Source organism: Triturus cristatus, chromosome 7 (assembly GCF_964204655.1).
Source record: "Triturus cristatus chromosome 7, aTriCri1.1, whole genome shotgun sequence".
NCBI classification, from domain to species: Eukaryota; Metazoa; Chordata; class Amphibia; order Caudata; family Salamandridae; genus Triturus; species Triturus cristatus.
Window position 1 is genome coordinate 553,146,140 of NC_140590.1, and position 18,195 is coordinate 553,164,334.

The 18,195-nt window shown below is 46.9% G+C and overlaps 1 protein-coding gene across 4 annotated transcripts in view; it reads left to right on the top strand.

The window, feature by feature from the left end:
* The window catches only part of CASKIN2 (CASK interacting protein 2), a 312,904-nt gene that overhangs the window by 282,773 nt on the left and 11,936 nt on the right, over nucleotides 1–18,195 (top strand). For all 4 annotated transcript variants that reach the window (XM_085617001.1, XM_085617003.1, XM_085617004.1 and 1 more), the window contains one exon: nucleotides 746–1,091. In XM_085617001.1, the coding sequence (XP_085473127.1) occupies nucleotides 746–1,091 (346 nt within the window). The remainder of the gene's footprint in view (nucleotides 1–745; nucleotides 1,092–18,195) is intronic.

Consider the following 18,195-nt stretch of genomic DNA (forward strand, 5'->3'; position numbering starts at 1 on the left):
ACGGTTCCTGTATATATAGTAGTTCCAGAGAGTCCAAGCAGTCTTTCACAGGCATTTTGTGCCGTTTATTTAAGGTTGCCAGAGTATTTCATGAAAGGGCTTCAACACCATTGTCCCCCTCATTTTCGCCAATCTTTGGAATTTCGCTTTGAGTATTGCGTGCACTCTTTGCTTATTGGGTCATGCATTAATATAGGCGACCCTTTTTACAAGATTAAGTTGCTTGTGTAAGCCTGTTAACTCAGACCAACTACTGTTCAAGTTTCAAAAACAATCAGACACAAGTACTTTCGTATACGTATCGTCCTCCGGGCTGACCTGTCCTTAGGATCTGTGTTCTGCTGATGACCTCCTTCTCTTTCACAATCGGTTAAAGACATTTGTTCTTGCACTAGCTTTTCCCACCTAGTAGTGCCAAGAAGCCACTAGTGGCTTCGTAGAAAGCTGTATGTTAAGATGCAGCAATGCTGGAGGCTCGGAGAACTGTAGCATTTAGTGTGGCAGTTTTACCAGCTGGGTAAGTTGTCATCTTTAATGTAGAAGCCATATTATAGGTGTAAAAAAATGTTCGCTATAAGTAATGCTGTACTGTTGCTGACCAGATGAGTTGTATGCTGTGGTATTAATATGTCTTTATCTCAGGATCCATAGGTTGCCCTGCAGGCATGTTCATAAGACTTGTGATTGTGCTTGTTATGAGCCTGTAGATGGCTCAACTCTCATGTTTCTTTGTATTTTATCTTAGAATTTTCCGCAAAGCCCTCATCGATTGCTTCCACACAGCTGGCGTTCTCAAGCCAGCACACCATACCACAGAACATTCCGCAGACTAGGCTTGGGCCTTCTGGACCTGGGTCTCTCACCTGGACAATGCCAGAGTTCTCAGGACCTTCCCATTTGGCTGAGCCTTTCAACCGGAACGTTGCCTCCAGCACAGATGCCAACAGAGGGGCTCACATTTCCATAAAGGCTCTGAATAAGGACCCTGCACCTAGTGCATCCTCCTTCACACTGCTGCATCCACCTGGCACTTTGCAAGCAGTACTACCAGCGACAGGGAGGAATGCGGCTGCTGAAATTTTAACAGACAGGTGAGTTACATTGAGAGGTCACAGACAGCCAGATGAAGCCTTAGTCATAAACCCTTGAGCCACCATCCCTAGTGGCTCAGTAACAAGGTGCAGTAATACTGCACCCAGCCAGTATTATGATACTTCAAGCATTTCTGCAGTATTTTCTGCAAGTTTTCCCAAATTTCTAACCATTTTCTAGGCATATTTCTAGTTGCTATTTGCAGTTGCCCAAAAAATAGTTTTCAATCGAAGCAGGATTACCCTTGTGAGGGTAATTAGCCCCATCTGAGGGGAACTGAAATGGTAAAGGAGGGAACAGGGCAATTTTCCATGCAGAATATATACATTGTCCATTTGGCAGTGACCCTCATACTGTATGTATGCATTAGTGTAAGCATTGAACGCAACATGCAGTAGAGCTAGTTGTATCAGAGCTTGCACATTCTAAGATGGTTTCATATGAAGAAAACCTTAAGAAAATCGGGCACGGTACAACAAATAGTCATGGAGAATAAAGAATGGAAGTTTTTGATTTTCTTTGTTCCCTTGAGATTCCACCTAATACTAATCTTCAGTTAGACCGAGGGGATTTTGTTTTTTACAGGTAGACTGCTAACAGACGGAAAAGTTACACACACTAACTGGGTACACAGTGAGAGACTCTTCGATGTTCTTTGTGGGTACCTAGTCCGAAGACTAAAGGTTCTGGTTTATACATCATTCTGCAGATTCCTCTCCTTAAAAATATTCCCAAGGCATCAGACTGGTCCACACCTGTAGTTCTTCAGCGCTGCCAAGTGGCGCTATGCTACTCTAGCCATGACTGCTTAGCAGACATGAAGTTACCAATATATAAAAGGCACTAATATGCTCACAGACATCTGTTCCTGTTTTTCCGTAACTCATCAACACGGCACAGAGCTCTCTTGGTACTTCACCGACTAATTTATTTTTCAGCTTCAAAACAGCTAGTTCTGATGTTTCAGGGTTCAAGCTCTGACATAAGTACACCAAGTAGATGTGTTCATTGTATCCTCACAACATATGTATGTGGTTTCTTCGTTCAGACAGTGGTTCCAGAACTTGCAATTCATGTTCCCTGATGCACCTGAAGGCAATCAGAGGGGCCTAGTTGTTCTTGGTCGAGGACTGACCAGACATGCGAAAGCAAATTCCCTCAATCTCCTGTGAGGTAATAATCTCCCAAACAGTCTTCCAACAAAAAACACCATAGGAAGGTAAATTCTCTTTTTCCTTGAGGAAACAGTCCCGGTCCCTGGACCATTCAGTGTCACTGTGCTGTTCACCAACAACAAGCTCTTCTGTGTTCTCTGACCCGATTCCAAAGCTGCAGAAGATTCAGCTGGGATTTCTGACTCTGGCTAGTGACACTTTGCAGGTCAAGCAACAGATCAGGTCCCCCTCTATGCTCCGCCAAATCTGCCACCTCAAAGCCTCACCGACCTCTATCCCCCCACCCCCTTTTAAGCAACCATCTTCCAGTGGCGGTAGGAGGATGTCCCACTTTTCCGTCATTTGCAAGTTGATCACAGCAGACCTCTGCATCATCCAGTTGATGAACAAGGGCTGTGCCTTACCCTTCTCCTCAGACCTTCTACACTCTGCCAGGACATGCTCTTTGGTTCATGCCTCAATTCTGGATGCATAGGTCCTTGCCTTGATGAACATTGGGGCATAGAAGTGGTGCTACTTTAAGAAAGGGGAACAGGATGTTCGCGGCATATGAGCTGCAGATTGTACACCGTGCATAGATCGCCATCTGGTGTTGGGCTTGGATGCTTGCACTTTGTTGTTGTCTTGGAAGAGTCTTTTGTAGTCACGAGATAGGTGACTCCTCCCTTGGACGATAGTGCGCATGGGCATCGACTCCATCCTCAGATAGTTTTTTTCCACCATCAGGTTCGGATGTAACTTCTGCGCTCCGGTTCGGCACCATACTCTCCAAACCTTTTCGACGCGCAAACTATCTAAAACTCAACGGTGGAGGAGGAGCCAAGATGGCGACCGGAGCAGACGCTTGAGCGCCCGGCTCCGTCGGTCCGTGGCCTCGGACTACTATCCTGATGCCCATCCTCGCCGATTCTCGAGGTGCACCGTGTGCGAAGACGCGCTGACCGCGCTGCTGCTTTCCCGGAGTCTCAACCCGCCCGGATGCCCGAGTTCTGGGTGCTTTTGTCCTCGGCACTGAAACCCTGCGCCCTTACGGCCTTTGCCGGCCTCCTGGAAGCTCCGCAGCTACCGGACCTGCTAGCGCTAACCTGAGCCCCGCGGTCCCGATCTCGCCTCGCACCATGGATCGTTGCCGGATGAGCCCGGGGAGAGACGGCCGGACACCTTCTGCACCCTGTGCCTGACGGGCTGGAGCGGTGGGGTGGGCCCCGGTGCGGTGAGTCTCCTGCCCCGCTCTGAGGACCGAGCTGTGGGGGGCTGCTGCCCCCTTTGCCTATTGCCTAGCCAGCGGCGAGGGGGACCGGCGAGAAGATAAGCGACTGTCGGCCTTTCCTGTTGCGGCGTAGACCTGAGGGGAATTGACCCCTTGCCACGACCCCCCCCCCTGGCCATTGCACCGTATAGCGGCAAAACATGGCGTTGAGTGCCTGCTCGCGGCTGGGGGGTGATACTCCGGTCTCGCCCGCTGCCCACTTCGCCCTCCCTCTTCCGGACACCAGCTCCACAGTGCCGTCCCGGATTGCTGCCGATGTTGGGGCCCAGCTTCCGCTGACATGCGGCTCCGTTCTGGCTGTCCTGCGGGACTTTCAACTACAGATGTGCGCTGGCCTGCAGGCGCTGAGTGAGAGGTTTGACCCCATACTGTCGGCTGCGGGCCGTGAGCGCACTGTTTGTCATCCACAGGGCGTGGGTCCTCCGGTGCTCTTGTCCTCTTGCGGGGACGCAGCGGCGGTGTATGATTGGGCTACACTGGTGCCTTCATCTAGTGCTCCCGGCGCCCAGGGTCCACCGCTCTCCACCTCAACTGCGGATACTTTGTCCCCCTGGTCATGGCTGCCTGCTTCATTGTTCCCTGCCTCACCGCGTCCGCGAGGCTATCCTGCTGAGCGATACCTAACGGCTTCGAGGGACCGTCCGCGGTGGCCCACTGCTGCCTTTTTGTGGAACTCCTGTACCTTACTTGCCAGGTTTGGATTTTATGTGGTGCAACGAGGGACCTCAATCGATGGTCGGCGGCCATTTCGTGATCCTACTTCACCATCCTCTCACAAGCGGCCATCTTGTCTTTGTCTGCTCGGGACACGGGGCCTTCACGCAGGAGCTGGTTTAATCCCAAGTCCGCGATCGGGCCAGGGCTAGACTGACTTCTATCGCTATGGTTTATGGACGGGCTGGCCTGGGACTGGGACTGTATGTATGTTTTGCGCGCACTCGTCGCGACTTGTATCCCTTGCTTAAACTGTGGTGCCATGGTATCTTTGCATGCCGTTTTTTGGCGTAGAGGGCTCTCAGTGTGTGGGGGCCATAACTGGCTGATGGTTCGGGGCGCTCTGGTGTCCAGTGGGCTCCTCCCCACCTTCTTTTCTGTTTTCTTCCCTTCTTTACTCTGTTCCTACTTTCTCTCTTCTCTATATTTCGGGTTCATTGGGCGACCGGCACTATGCTGGGGGGGGGGTAGGCCGTAGCCTCCGCATTGGTGTAGGGTGGGGGGGTAATACTCTGTTCTCAATTAGTTCTATGGGCCTTTCTTCTTTTATGTCTCTGTGCTCTACTTTCTTCGATTCGGGGTCCGGGTGTGGGGTGGATCGAGTGGGGGCGGCTCTGGAGGGGCGCGTACTTGCTCATGTGACTATCCTGATATATCTCTGCACCGCCTCACTGATTGAGATTTTACTCCCATTGTTGTTCTTACTGATGTTGCTGCTCGCCCGTGTGGTGAAGCTATCTTGCGGACTCGAATCTACTTTGCTCTTATCCTTCATTGACTTTTTTCTCTGATAAAATTATCAAAAAACTTAAAATTAACCTTCACCTCTCCTTCCCCGGGTTTCAAAGATATCTCCAGTATGTGACTCATAACCTGTTGTTAATCCTGACCGTTGATGCACGGGGGCTGTAATGTGGGTATCAGTGCTTTACTGTATCGTGGCCGGCCTGACGGTTGTAGGCCCGTATTTGTTCTTTTAAGATGCACGAATAAAGGTTTTTAAAAAAAAAAAAAAAAAAAAAAAAAAACTCAACGGTATTGTTTTCGATCGCCTGATTTTCGACACGCACCTCAACTACTCGATTCCAGTCGTCGACGCGGGCAGCTGGGCCTATCGACGCCGTTCGGGCCCACAGCTAATGAAAAGGACTCCATTAAAAAAAAGCCCCAAGTGTGGAGCTAAATTCCCACACAGTGACCACCACAAGGTCTGTAACCTGTGTCTCTCGCCTGAGCACGACAAGAACAATTGCCAGGCCTGCGCCTCTTTTAGATCCAAAAAGACCATCCGTAATCGCCGGGCCCGACGCCACATCATGGCACAGCAAGCAGCTCCGGTACTGGTGGACATCTTCGATGAAGGCCCCAATGTCCCAGAGGAGGATTCTGAGGACCTGGAAATCGTGTCCGAAGCAGACGACTCAGACGACCACATCACTCCTGGTCAACGAGTGAGTATAATTGCCCCTACCCCAACTCCACCTGAAAAAAAGAAGGCGCTGGTCAAGACTTTGCCTGCTGGCCCCAGTCACGACCGAAAACAAGCTTCAGAAGCCCCGTCCCCGGGCCCGGCTCCGAAGATAAGGGACAAGCCTTCCGGTAGCTCGGGACCGAGCAAACCACATCTCAGTGTCCCCGCAGGCGGCTTCGCCACCGAAAACGGGAGCGCAGCCTACTCCCAAAAAGGCGTCGGCACCGACCACTTCCACGCCGAAAGAAAAGACATCGGACCCGAAATCAAAGCATTCGGAACCGAAAAAGATTTCCTCCTCCACAGCCAAGCCGAAGGACCCCAATCCACCTCCCAAGGCCTCGGAGCAGAAATCCAAACCCCGTTCGGACCCGAAAAAATCGGTGCCAAAAGCGGTTACCGAACAAGAAGAACTTTTTTGACCGGATCCTATCGATCCATAACAAAAAACTCTCCACATAGACCCCAAAACAGGACATGTGGCTGCTGTTCCACACAAGAAGAGGAAGATGGACACACCAGACACTCCTGCAGTGCCTGTGAAGAGAAGACTGTGCCACTTCACCTATACGACCCTCTTCTCCTGTTCTTCCTCCTAAGCCTGTCTCTCCTCCACATTCTCCAAGCCTTCCACCACACTCGCCACCACCACAGGATGATGATGATTCAGGGGGTGGGGGAGGCAACAATGACCTTTTCACTGACCCTGATGATGACACGGACGTACCACAGGACAATTGAGGCGATTATGATGACCCAATAGATCCTCCAGACCTCCTGGATCCCCAGGCATATCCAATAAAGCCATCTCCCCTAGATGACAATATTGGCTTTGGTCAGCTTGTAAACAGAGCTGCTCTCTACCATGGTGTTCAGATGCATTCTGACCCTGCAGACGAGGATTTTCTTCTAGACACCTTTGAACAGTCACAAAAGACTGTACAAACCCTGCCAATGCTAAAGGGTGTCATCAAACATGCCCCTGACATATTCAAAGACCCTGTGAGAGTGAGAATTCTCAATTCCAGGATTGACAAAAAATATAAACCCGCTCCCGATGATCTAACTTACATCAAGGGTCAACTAACTTTAGACTCACTAGTGGTAACTAATGCTAGAAAACGGGCCAACTCTCAGACCTCCGGTGATTCGCCACCTCCGGATAAAGAGTCTAAGTTGTCAGATGCCTCCGGCAAGAGAGTTGCTGGCCAAGCAGATAATCACTGGCAGATAGCCAACACACAGGCATTACTTGCTAGGTACGATAGGGTTTCTAGTTGGTCATAGTGAGCCCTATTACAACATTTACCTGACCAATATAAAACCAAGGCAAATGATTTAATCCAGGAGGGCAAATTAATAACCAATGCATCAATTAAGTGTGCCCTTGATGTAGCTGATACAGCCTCTAGGGCCAGTAACACTAGTGAATTACTCAGACGACATGCCTGGTTACGCATCTCAGGCTTCAAACTGGAGGTACAGACAACTATCCTCAATCAGCCGTTCAATCAAGAACAACGTTTTGGAACGATGGTAGACACCACTCTGGAGAAAATGAAAAAGGACACAGACTGCTAAATCCATGGTGGCATTACAGTCTCCATCCACACGTGGTTCCTTTCGTAACTCCTTTTATAGAGGAGCATCCAAAAATATCGGAACAGACACCGCCTCTTCTTCCTATAAAAACGCCACACAAACATCCCCCAACAGAGGATATTTTAGAGGCGAATACAGGGGAAATAACAACAAAGGGAGAGGCCGAGGTAACAACACTCTCGCCTCCACACTAATAAACAGTGACTTTCCTCCACTCCCCCAGACCATTCCACCCCGGTCGGAAGGAAACTATCACAGTTCCTACCTGTCTGGAATTCCATCACTACAGACAAGTGGGTAAGACAAATTATCCACTATGGTTACTGCCTGGAACTTACAGCAACCCCACCCACCATACCACCCAAACAGCGTCCAATGTCCACAGAACATCTCACACTCTTAAAACAAGAAGTTCTCTCACTGCTTCAAAAGCAGGCAATAGAACTAGTTCCCTTACAGCATCAAGGAACAGGGGTGTACCCGCTGTATTTCTTAATCCCCAAAAAGGACGGCACCCTAAGGCCAATACTAGACCTCAGACCCCTTAATCTCTACATATAGTCAGATCATTTTCACATGATCACTCTTCAACAGGTCCTCCCACCATTTCAACTAGGCGACTTCCTTGCCACACTACACCACAAGAACGCCTACTTCCACATTCCCATACACCCTGCTCACAGGAAATATCTAAGATTCATAGTGGACGGACAACACTATCAGTTCAAAGTCCTTCCATTCGGGGTGACCACCGCACCCAGGGTGTTCACAAAGTGCCTTGCAGTAGTAGCTGCACACTTGAGAAGACAACAAATCCATGTCTTTCCATACCTCAACGACTGGCTATAAAAACCAAGTCATTCAACCAGTGTGTTCATCACACTCATCAAACAATCCAGCTGCTACACGACTTGGGATTCACAGTAAACTACACCAAGTTACATCTTCAACCCTCACAAATCCATCAGTATCTAGGGGCCACATTGAACACCTGCAGAGCTCTGGCATATTCCAATCCAGCCAGGATAACCAGCATACAAACACTAATCGCCAAATTTCAGCCACAGCATTCCCTCCCAGCAAGGGTATTCATGCAACTCATAGGAATGATGGACTCTTGCATTTTTATCGTACCTCATGCAAGACTTCAGATGCGCCCCTTACAAGAATGCCTAGCACGTCGGTGGAACTAGGCTCAAGGACAACTTACAGATCTGGTGTTGATGGACAGCCGCACACATCGTTCTCTGCTGTGGTGGAACACACAAAACCTTTCCAAAGGGCGGCCGTTCGTAGAGCCAGTTCCACAGATCGTGTTAACAGCAGACGCGTCACTCACCAGCTGGGGAGCCCATCATCTAAACCACACAATTCATAGCAAATGGACCACTCAACAGAAAGTGTTCCACATCAGTCACCTAAAATTGCTGGCAATCTTCCTGGCATTAAAATCATTCCAAGTACATCTACATCACAAGACTGTCCTAGTCTGGACGGACAACATGACAGCCATGTATTGCATACAAAAACAGGGAGGCACACATTCTTTGCAGCTGTCTCAGCTGGCGCGAAACATTTGGAGATGGGCCATTCAACAAAACATATACCTTCTGGCAGAACATCTTCCAGGAGCTCACAATCAGATTGCGACTCTAAGTCGACAGACACAGCAGATACACGAATGTGAACTTCATCCCCAAGTTCTTCAACCATTTTTCCAAATGTGGGGTCAACCAGACATAGATCTGTTCGCCACACACGCAAATGCGAAATACCCAACCTTCGCCGCCAGGTTTCCACACCCATTTTCCAAAGGCAATGCGATATGGATGAACTGGTCAGGCAGATTTGCGTACGCTTTTCTGCCACTCCCACTGATTCCCCTAGTAGTACGCAAGCTCAGACAACAGTCTCTCAGGATGATCCTGGTAGCTCCCACATTGGCACGGCAACCGTGGTTCACAACACTACTGGAACGTTCAGTAGTTTCACACCAAAAACTACTTCTCTCTCCCCAACGTTGCTAACGCAGAACCATGGAGACATAAGGCACCCCGATCCAGGTCAACTGAATCTAGCGATCTGGCTGCTTAAGTCCTAGAATTCGGTTACCTTAACCTTCCACCAGACTGTATGAACATCATTAAACAAGCCAGACGCCCTACTACTAGAGCTTGCTATGCAGCAAAATGGAATAGATTTGTCATATACTGCAATAACATCGATCCGCTAGATACTTCAATCCAGGACGTGATTTGCTACACTTACAAAGGTGTAATCTAGCATATTCATCCATAAGATTACATTTAGCGGCACTTGCCGCTTATTTACAAAACAGACAACACTTGTCACTATTTAGGGTACCTGCAATTAAAATATTTATGGAGGGCCCTAAAAGGATAATTCCCCCCAGACAGCCACCCTCTCCGGTGTGGAATTTAAACATTGTTCTTACTAGGCTCATGGGTCCCCCATTTGAACCTCTACACAAATGTGAACTGCAGTTCCTCACATGGAAAGTAGTTTTCCTTGTCGCAATTTCCTCTCTCAGGAGAGTAAGTGAGGTCCAGGCTCTAACCATACAAGAACCATTCTTACAAATACATCGTAACAAGGTGGTTCTCAGAACAAAATTCCTTCTCAAAGTAATCTCTTCTTTTCATCTCAACCAATCATTTGAGTTACCGGTGTTTTTCCAAAACCCAGACTCTGTAGCAGAGAGAGCTCTTCACACACTTTATGTCAAAAGAGCCCTACTTTATAACATTGACAGAACTAAACCCTTTAGAAAGACAAAACAACTGTTTGTAGCCTTCTCACCACCTCATAAAGGTAACCCCATCTTTAAAGCTGGGATCGCTAGGTGGATAGTAAAATGCATTCAAATATGCTACCAGAAGGCTAAACGCACATTAACAATTCCCCCTAGAGCGCACTCAACACACAAACTAGGGGCTTCCATGGCATTCTTAGGGAACATTCCCTTAGATGACATCTGTAAAGCAGCAACATGGTCTACACCACACACCTTCACCAAACACTATTGTGTTGACGTGCAGGCTAAGCAACAGGCTTCCGTTGGCCAAGCTGTTCTTAAAACACTTTTTCAAACCACTGCAACAGATACAGGTGACCACCGCCAGGGAAGACACTGCTGTACAGTCTATGCACAGTGTACAATCTGCATTTTATATGCCTTGAACAGAAAATGCTACTTGCCAGTATGCATCTGTTCTTGGCATGTAGAGCTGCAGAGTTGTACATGCCCACCCCACTCCCCGGAACCTGTATCTGTTTCAGTACTATCTTAATTAGATACATTCACATGGACATCTCTTTATCTCTTACTGACTCCATCATTTCCCATCATGGCGAAAAAACAATCTGAGGATGGAGTCGATGCCCATGCGCACTATCGTCCAAGGGAGGGGTCACCTATCTTGTCACTACAAAAGACTCTTCCAAGACAATAAAAAAGTGCAAGCATCCGAGCCCAACACCAGATGGCGATCTATGCACACTATACAACTCTGCAGCTCTACATGCCAAGAACAGATGCATACTGGTAAGTAGCATTTTCCTTTTCTCCCTTCTTGGTCCCCAAGAAAGATGGAGGCCCGAGTCCCATTCCAGATCTTGGCCTTAAACTTAGCATTTTGGATTTGTCGTGCTGAAAGAATGTCTCTGAGCCATGTTCTGCTAGTCTTCAATAGTAGAGATTGGTTGCGGCCATGGCTCTCCACTACACCTACTTCAGTCTTCCAATTCTCCCTACTTACAGGCGAACGTCCAATGGTTTGATGTCGACATTTTGGCCCTCTGACACACTCAGCAGGTCTCATTGGGACAGATGTACCATCTGTCTAAACACCTATAGGAAGTAATCAAAAATGGTCGCAATTAGTGAACTAAAATGTGGGAGATTAAGTAAGAAAGTAAGTCCCGAAGAATTAGCACTTGAGGAGTAGGAGGAATTAAATGCCACCTATAATACAGAGTGTTCTGCAAGTGAATATATCGCTTATTTATGTGCAGGTCCACTGGAATTATGCAATTTTGCAGTTGCGATGTTTCCGCATAATTATGAATTTGCTCCATTATCTAACATCTGCTGCATAATCTGCAGATTTTAACAAAAAAAGTATTCTTGCTTAGACAGATCAAAAGTTACCAAAATGTGGCAACGTGAAAGTCCCTACGCAAAGGTTGGCTGGGCACCCTTCTGTTCCTTATTGCTGTATTTGAGTTTTAAATTGTTACCTATACCCAGACATTAAGAAGTGTAATACATTTTACATTTCTTGCCACACAATTTGATACTCCCTGTCACATAATTCCAATGGCATAACCATTTGTGTACATATTGAATCGATCCTACCACTGATGGAGTAATTCCGTACCCTCAAATCCAAAGAATACAAGTAGTAAAGAACTTGGTGCAACTGTCTGCATCAGATATTTTGGGTTACTTTAATTTGTGCCTCTCTGATGTCCTGCATGTCTTGCACAGCAGGGCCTTTCGGTGGTTACCATCGAGGGTTATCTGGCAGACCTCTTGACTTTCATGCATCTTCCTGATCCGCCTTTGGTTATTTAGGTTACCTCTAGTGGCACCATTTGCTTTACCAGTTACCTTCCACCTTGTTCGTTGTTCCTCAGTTGAATTTAAGCCTTCCATTAATTTTCCTCATAACATCTACTTTTAAGTCGATGCACAGCTGTCTAGTTTGACTTCTTACATTGGAGACTACATTATTAGTTGCAGTAACATCTAGAGTATGATAGTTCGGGTCAGAGAATTTCAGGTCACCTTAGTTTGGTTTTTTCCCCCTAGTCAAATGGTCCTGCATGCTTGCCCAGCCTTTCTACCCAAGGTGAATTCAGCCTCTTACTTTTTTCAACTTTGCTTCCTCCCACTCATCCCACCAAAGAGGAGTAGAGACTGCATATACTGGATCCCAAGCATGGAGTGTCCTACTACATCGACCATACTCAACAAGGCAGAGTGAATGATCAGCTCTTTGTGGGCCTTGCTACATGAAGAAAGGCAGAACAGTGACCAAACGCACCATTTTGTTTTGATCGTCCATGCCTAAGATCTGCTTCATTAGCCAAGAAAATCACTCCAGAAAGCATTTGCCCCCACTGCTCTCACAAAAGCCATTCCAGTGGTTAACATCTGCCAGGCAACCATGTGGTCATCCCTACACACCTTTTCTAAAATGTATTGCCCCACAGGCCAATCGTGCAGTGGCAAATACTTTGCCAAGGGTGCGCTGCATGACCTTCTTGGTCAATTGGCCCTACTCATTCCCACATCCCAGAGGTATTGCTCTGGGACTAATAATATTAATCATCGAAAGAATGAAGAGTATGCAGTTCCTCAGGATAGAGGGAGAGAGAGGGTGTAAGTAACAAGGAGACAGTGTGAAAGAGGAGAGGAGTTCCTCTAGTCAGAACTAGGGTCCTCACACACCAAGCAAGCTAGGTGTCATGCTTCATCATATGGACCTGCTCCTCGTCGGGTCGGCGTTGCAATACCCGACGGGCACCCTTAAAGGGGCTCTTTAGCGGAGATCTTCTGTTCCTGGCCGTATGGTGTAGTGCGTGGGAGGGGTCTGGTGGTGTAGATGTGAATGCGTGTAGGTGATTGAAACGAGTTGGATAGTCCAAAAATTAGACTTTATTGGGAATGGCTATCCACTTGATTAAAAAACAAAAACAGAGTGGCAGCTAGCTGACGTGAGGGTTCGGCTTAGCTATGCTCATCTGTGGTGGTCAACATGTTTCATGCCTCGCGGTCCTAGTGATCCTTGGCAATTCTTCAGAACCTATTGAAATGTTAACTATCTACACAATGTGGTGGGTGCATTTGTTACCTGCCACATGTATTATGGAAAACGATCTCGCCATGTGTCCAATGGGAACCTAGGAGAAGGAAATAAGGTAACCAAGACACAGGTCAGTGTAGAGTACTTGGTACTTGTCCGGACATATATCACAAACAAGGTCTCTCTTCCTGCAAGGTGTGATAATAGACTATGCCAATTGTAACCAAGGAGCCAAGTGTAGGTAATCAAACAATAGAGTATAGAAATTACTATACGTGAATGTGAGATTAAAAACAAGAACCATTTAAAATCAGAAGACTGGATGTGCGGTAGTAGCTGCAGTGAAGGACTAGTATTCACGTCATGGAGGTGCAGGGCACTCACCTATTAGAGTGTATATCCCTGCTTCTGTCCGTGTTCGCTGCGCTACCGGGACACCAAGATTCTGGTCTTCCTATTGGAAGAAAAAAGTGAAAAGTAAAAAATATAAAACACAGGGTAGCTAGCCCAACACGTAGTGTAAGGACAAGTAAAGAGGTGTCGCCCGTAGTGCAGTCATGTCATGCGGACAGGGGTAATATATGAGCAGTGACACAAGACTCTTTAACAAAAGAATAGAGGCTGGTCACACTGCAGTTTTATGAGCCACCACCTGTATGACCAAGTTTCTTTCGAACAATCTAAGACCAGTACTATCATCTTGTCTGTGTTTAATTTTAAAGTGCTATTGCTCATCCAATAAGCAACATTAGAGATGCTATTTTTAAGCTTCTCCTTAGAGTAGCTGGTTGGAACGTCCAGTCGGATAATAAGAGGTTTATCTTGCGCACAGGTCACAAAGGAGAAATCATATGACCTAATCAAGTGGGCCAAAGCAGCAACCTAAATAGAGTAGGTCTTAGAGAAGAACCTTGCAGAACCCCTTACTGGACAAGTCTGGCTGCAGAGTAGTAGGATGAGATTTTGCCTGCCTGTGTTCTGTCCTGTAAGTAAGACCATTACCATCTCAAAGCTGAGTCGCGGACACCAATCTCATGTAATCTAATCCGCAAGGAAGATGTATATGTCAGTGATAATTACTTACTTTCAGCAATATATCAATACCGTATATAATAAGATCCCAAGGTCAGCAACGGTGTTAAGCTGTTGTTGTCACTGTCGATGCTGGTATGGGTCCTCTTTGTACGACTCACCAGGGCAGTGATAAAGTACCAGGAACTGACATCTGCAACAAGGTTGGCAGCTATTATATGACGGTGATATCATGTCTGGTGGCAGAGTTGTGGTTGGAGCTGCATGGCGCCACCAGAGAGGTTTGGCTATGGAAGAGCTTTTCCACATCGTGTCGCTTCCTGGAATAGCCTTAATCTTCCTGGCGATCCTGAACTTATGTATCCACCACAGATATTGCTAACAAATTTAAGTGACATTTACTTTAAATTCCTCATCTCCTTGTATAACAAAGGGTCAGGTATGTGCACCCAATTTGTTCAAATCATAAACATGTTCAACAAACACAATATTTCAATAGACTAACACCATTAAAAATCAATTCTAAAGTATGAGAAAGTAACATGTTTCTTGGCTACATTACATTTTCAAATCATACATCCAGTAACAAGTCTCTGACTACCTCAACAAATTAATTGTGGCACACCAGTTAAGTTTAATACTAGAATTCATTAACAGCCATGTAATTTGAATCCTTCCTTCACCCACCTTTGGATTAATACTAGCTAAATATTTCATTTTGTTTAGAACAGCAATAGACCTAGTGGGTACCAGAATTGTTTGAGATTGTACAGCCAATAGTTTTTAAGATGGGTACTTGTCCCTACAGATTTAAAAAAATGCAGAATCATCCCAGACACTAGACTGGATCTGGAACCCTTAAAGCTCTCCCTTTGCTATATGGCTTTGCAGCAATACTGGAAATCGTGTCAGATTATGTCAACGAAGCCCTATAGCACCCACTGAGACGCAACAACATTAGTTCCCTTTTTTCTGCACCTTCGATGTGGATCGTGAGCTCGCTCCCCTAGAGTTGAGTTTTCCTCACAGAAAATGTTTTTAAAAATCATGCAAGTATAATGTCTTCTCCCAAGCATTTGGGCTTTGATCCCTGCAGAGACTATGATGGACAGATGCCTATCATTGACTTCCACTCTGTTGGCCTCTGGTGCATTGGGTCAGACCATGATTCACACTCCCATGATTCCTGTCAGAAAATCCACCTGAAGGCTATCAAAGAACGTCCGGCAAAGTTCACTAGTAAAAGTGCAGCCGTGGTGGTTCCAGGTCACCATCTTCCCACTCTTCAGTACAAAGCGTAGGAAGTGCAAGAAACCTTAGAAGCACGGCAATGGAAAATAGCCTAGACTCCCACGGAATCCTTGTCCTGGAGCTTCTTCTTGTAATCATGGAGCCGGCTCACAGAGCACCCACCACCAGTGATTCCAGTGGATCTGTACCCGGAACAACCATGATCTCCACCTACTCCATTACTGCCAGACTCTTCGGCGCCAGGTCCCTCATGCCAACAACAACCAATGCCAACACATCTAATCTAGAGTTCCCTACCCCAGGATTGGACCAAGATGTGTTTTCAAAGCTATTTATTCAATCTTCACTGAGGCTACAATGCCACTGGTCACGTCATCAGGTCCCATGATTCTGTATGGACTACAAATGTTTATGCCATTGGCCCAGGTGCTGTAAAGCACTGTCTTCCAGGTATGATGCTGGCACCTCCTTCCTTCTACCTGCACATCGATACATCAACCAAATATTCCTGCATCATTGTTGGCTTCATCTCCCATGGTGCAGATCACTGAAGTTGTGACACAGAACATATCATAAAGGGAGGTGCAGAGGTTCATATTTGGATTCATAACATTTTTAGAAAGAACTCTGATCTTATGAACCTGTATACTCCAGGTGATGATGATGGAAGTGGCCCGCTTTAGAATGTACTGGTCTGTTCTCAGCCAGGGGGCTGGCTACTTCTCCAGCATGGATATGGATTTTTTAACAGGGCCACCATGCCAGAAATGATGTCATTCCATGCTGTCGTAAAGAAGGCTGCTGAAGTCCTGGAGCAGCAGCTTCAAACAGTGGGGGCAAATATAGACGTCCTCACTGAAGTTCTCCTCCCTGCAGTACCATCTGCTGAACCCCTTTTGCCCTTCAATGAGGCATTGATAGACCCAGTTCTAATGGCTTGGAAGAAGACCACTTCTGCCTTGGCTATCAAAAGCGGGTGTAATATCTGAACTGGGGTAGATAACCAGTATAATCACTCGTGGTTCTGGCTGAGTTCACACGTCTTTCAAACCTTTTGGTAGATTTCACACAATGTTCCTCATTCACATACACTGCTTTTCATTAGTGACCACCTCAAGACTCAATGTTTGTTTGAACTCCGACAGAACCACGTGTGATTATACTGGTCAATAGGCCGGTAGCACAACATTACCGCCCTACCCCAGGTGATCTGCCTTTCCTTGCCACCCATCCTTCATCTGAGAGCTTGGTTATCCAAGCATTTTGCTCCTCTGGTCAGTCAACTGAGATCTTCCCTTGGACAGAGAATCCAACAGGAAGAGGGTCATGGGAAGCTCTTTTCAGCAGGTACCATGGCTGAAAAGCACAATGCACTCAGCTTTGAGAGTCATAGACCAGATGGTTGTGCATACCTTCCAGAAGTTATGAAGGCACACTTCCAAGAAGTGATCCAGAATGGGAAGAAAGTTTAACGTCCTATCATGAAAGTGGGACTGAAAACTGCGGATTCAGTGGCTCGAGAAAGGAGTACAGCTTTTTCCATCCGAAAACACGTCTTGCTGTGCACATCTAACTGTTCATGGGATTACAATTGCAGTCTCCAACCAGGGATTACCATCCACTTTAGCGTTGTTCTAGCTTTTGAAGTGGACTCTCCTTTCGCCAGCACCAGCCCTACCAGCCGCAAAACCCGCTAGTCAAACAATATAGAGACAGAACTAGAGGTAAGCATTGTGAATCTACCCAGCAATCTGCCTCCTCCCCTGTACCACCGGGCAACTAGGTTTAGGTCTCTTTCTCAAACCCATGAGGAAGCTGTGGAAGGGCAGCTGTCCTCCTTCAGACTAGTGGATCCTTAAAATCATTTAAAGAGGTTACACCTCTCCCTTCTTTCAGGCTTCACCCTCCATCCCGCCCCTCTTCGAGACCACCTCTCCATCCTGCAACAAAAAGTGGCAGTACTCCTGAAGACAGGAGCTCTGGAGTTAGTGCCAGAGTAAGAGATAGGACAAGTATGCTACTCCCAGATGCTTCCTTGTTCCCAAGAAGGACGCTTGTGTGCGACCGATCCGTGACCTGAGGGAATTTCATTTCTTCCTCAGGAAAGGAGAAATTCTAGATACTGACCTTTATTCAGGCATTCGAGTTGGATGCAGCCCATTTCAGAAAGTCTGGCATTGCAATCTTTACCTACCTAAACGCTAATCAAAGCTAGGTTGCCCTAAGGCGGTGTCGTGCCACCTCCAGTCGAAGGTCTCTGTGCAGTTTGACCTGGGCTTTACAGTCAACAAGCCCAAATCTGACCTTGCAATATTGCTAGTTCATAGTGTCAATTATGGACACCACCTTACTCTGTGACTTTCCTCCATGTCAGAGAATTGTAGACATCCAGGAAATGGTTCCTTCCTTCCAAAAGGGCCCAAGAGTCCTAGTCCTACAGTTCCTCCGACTGTGAAGTCTGCTGGCTTACTGCATTCTCCTAGTTACACATGCATGTTGGAACTTGAGGGCCTTGCAGTGGTGCCTCTGCAGGCAGTGGCTTCAATATGGGCAAGACTTGTCTGACTCCATCATGCTTTTCCCAAGCACTGTAGTGGAAGTGGTTTGGTGAGGGAACGATGTGAACCTGCAGAGCAGGATGGCCTTTACTTTACTCAGACGACTGTAGCTCACAGTGGTGACTAATACATCCACCTTAGGGTGGGGAGCTTATCTGGAGGATTTGAATATCATTGTCCTTTGTGCTCCAGAGGGACA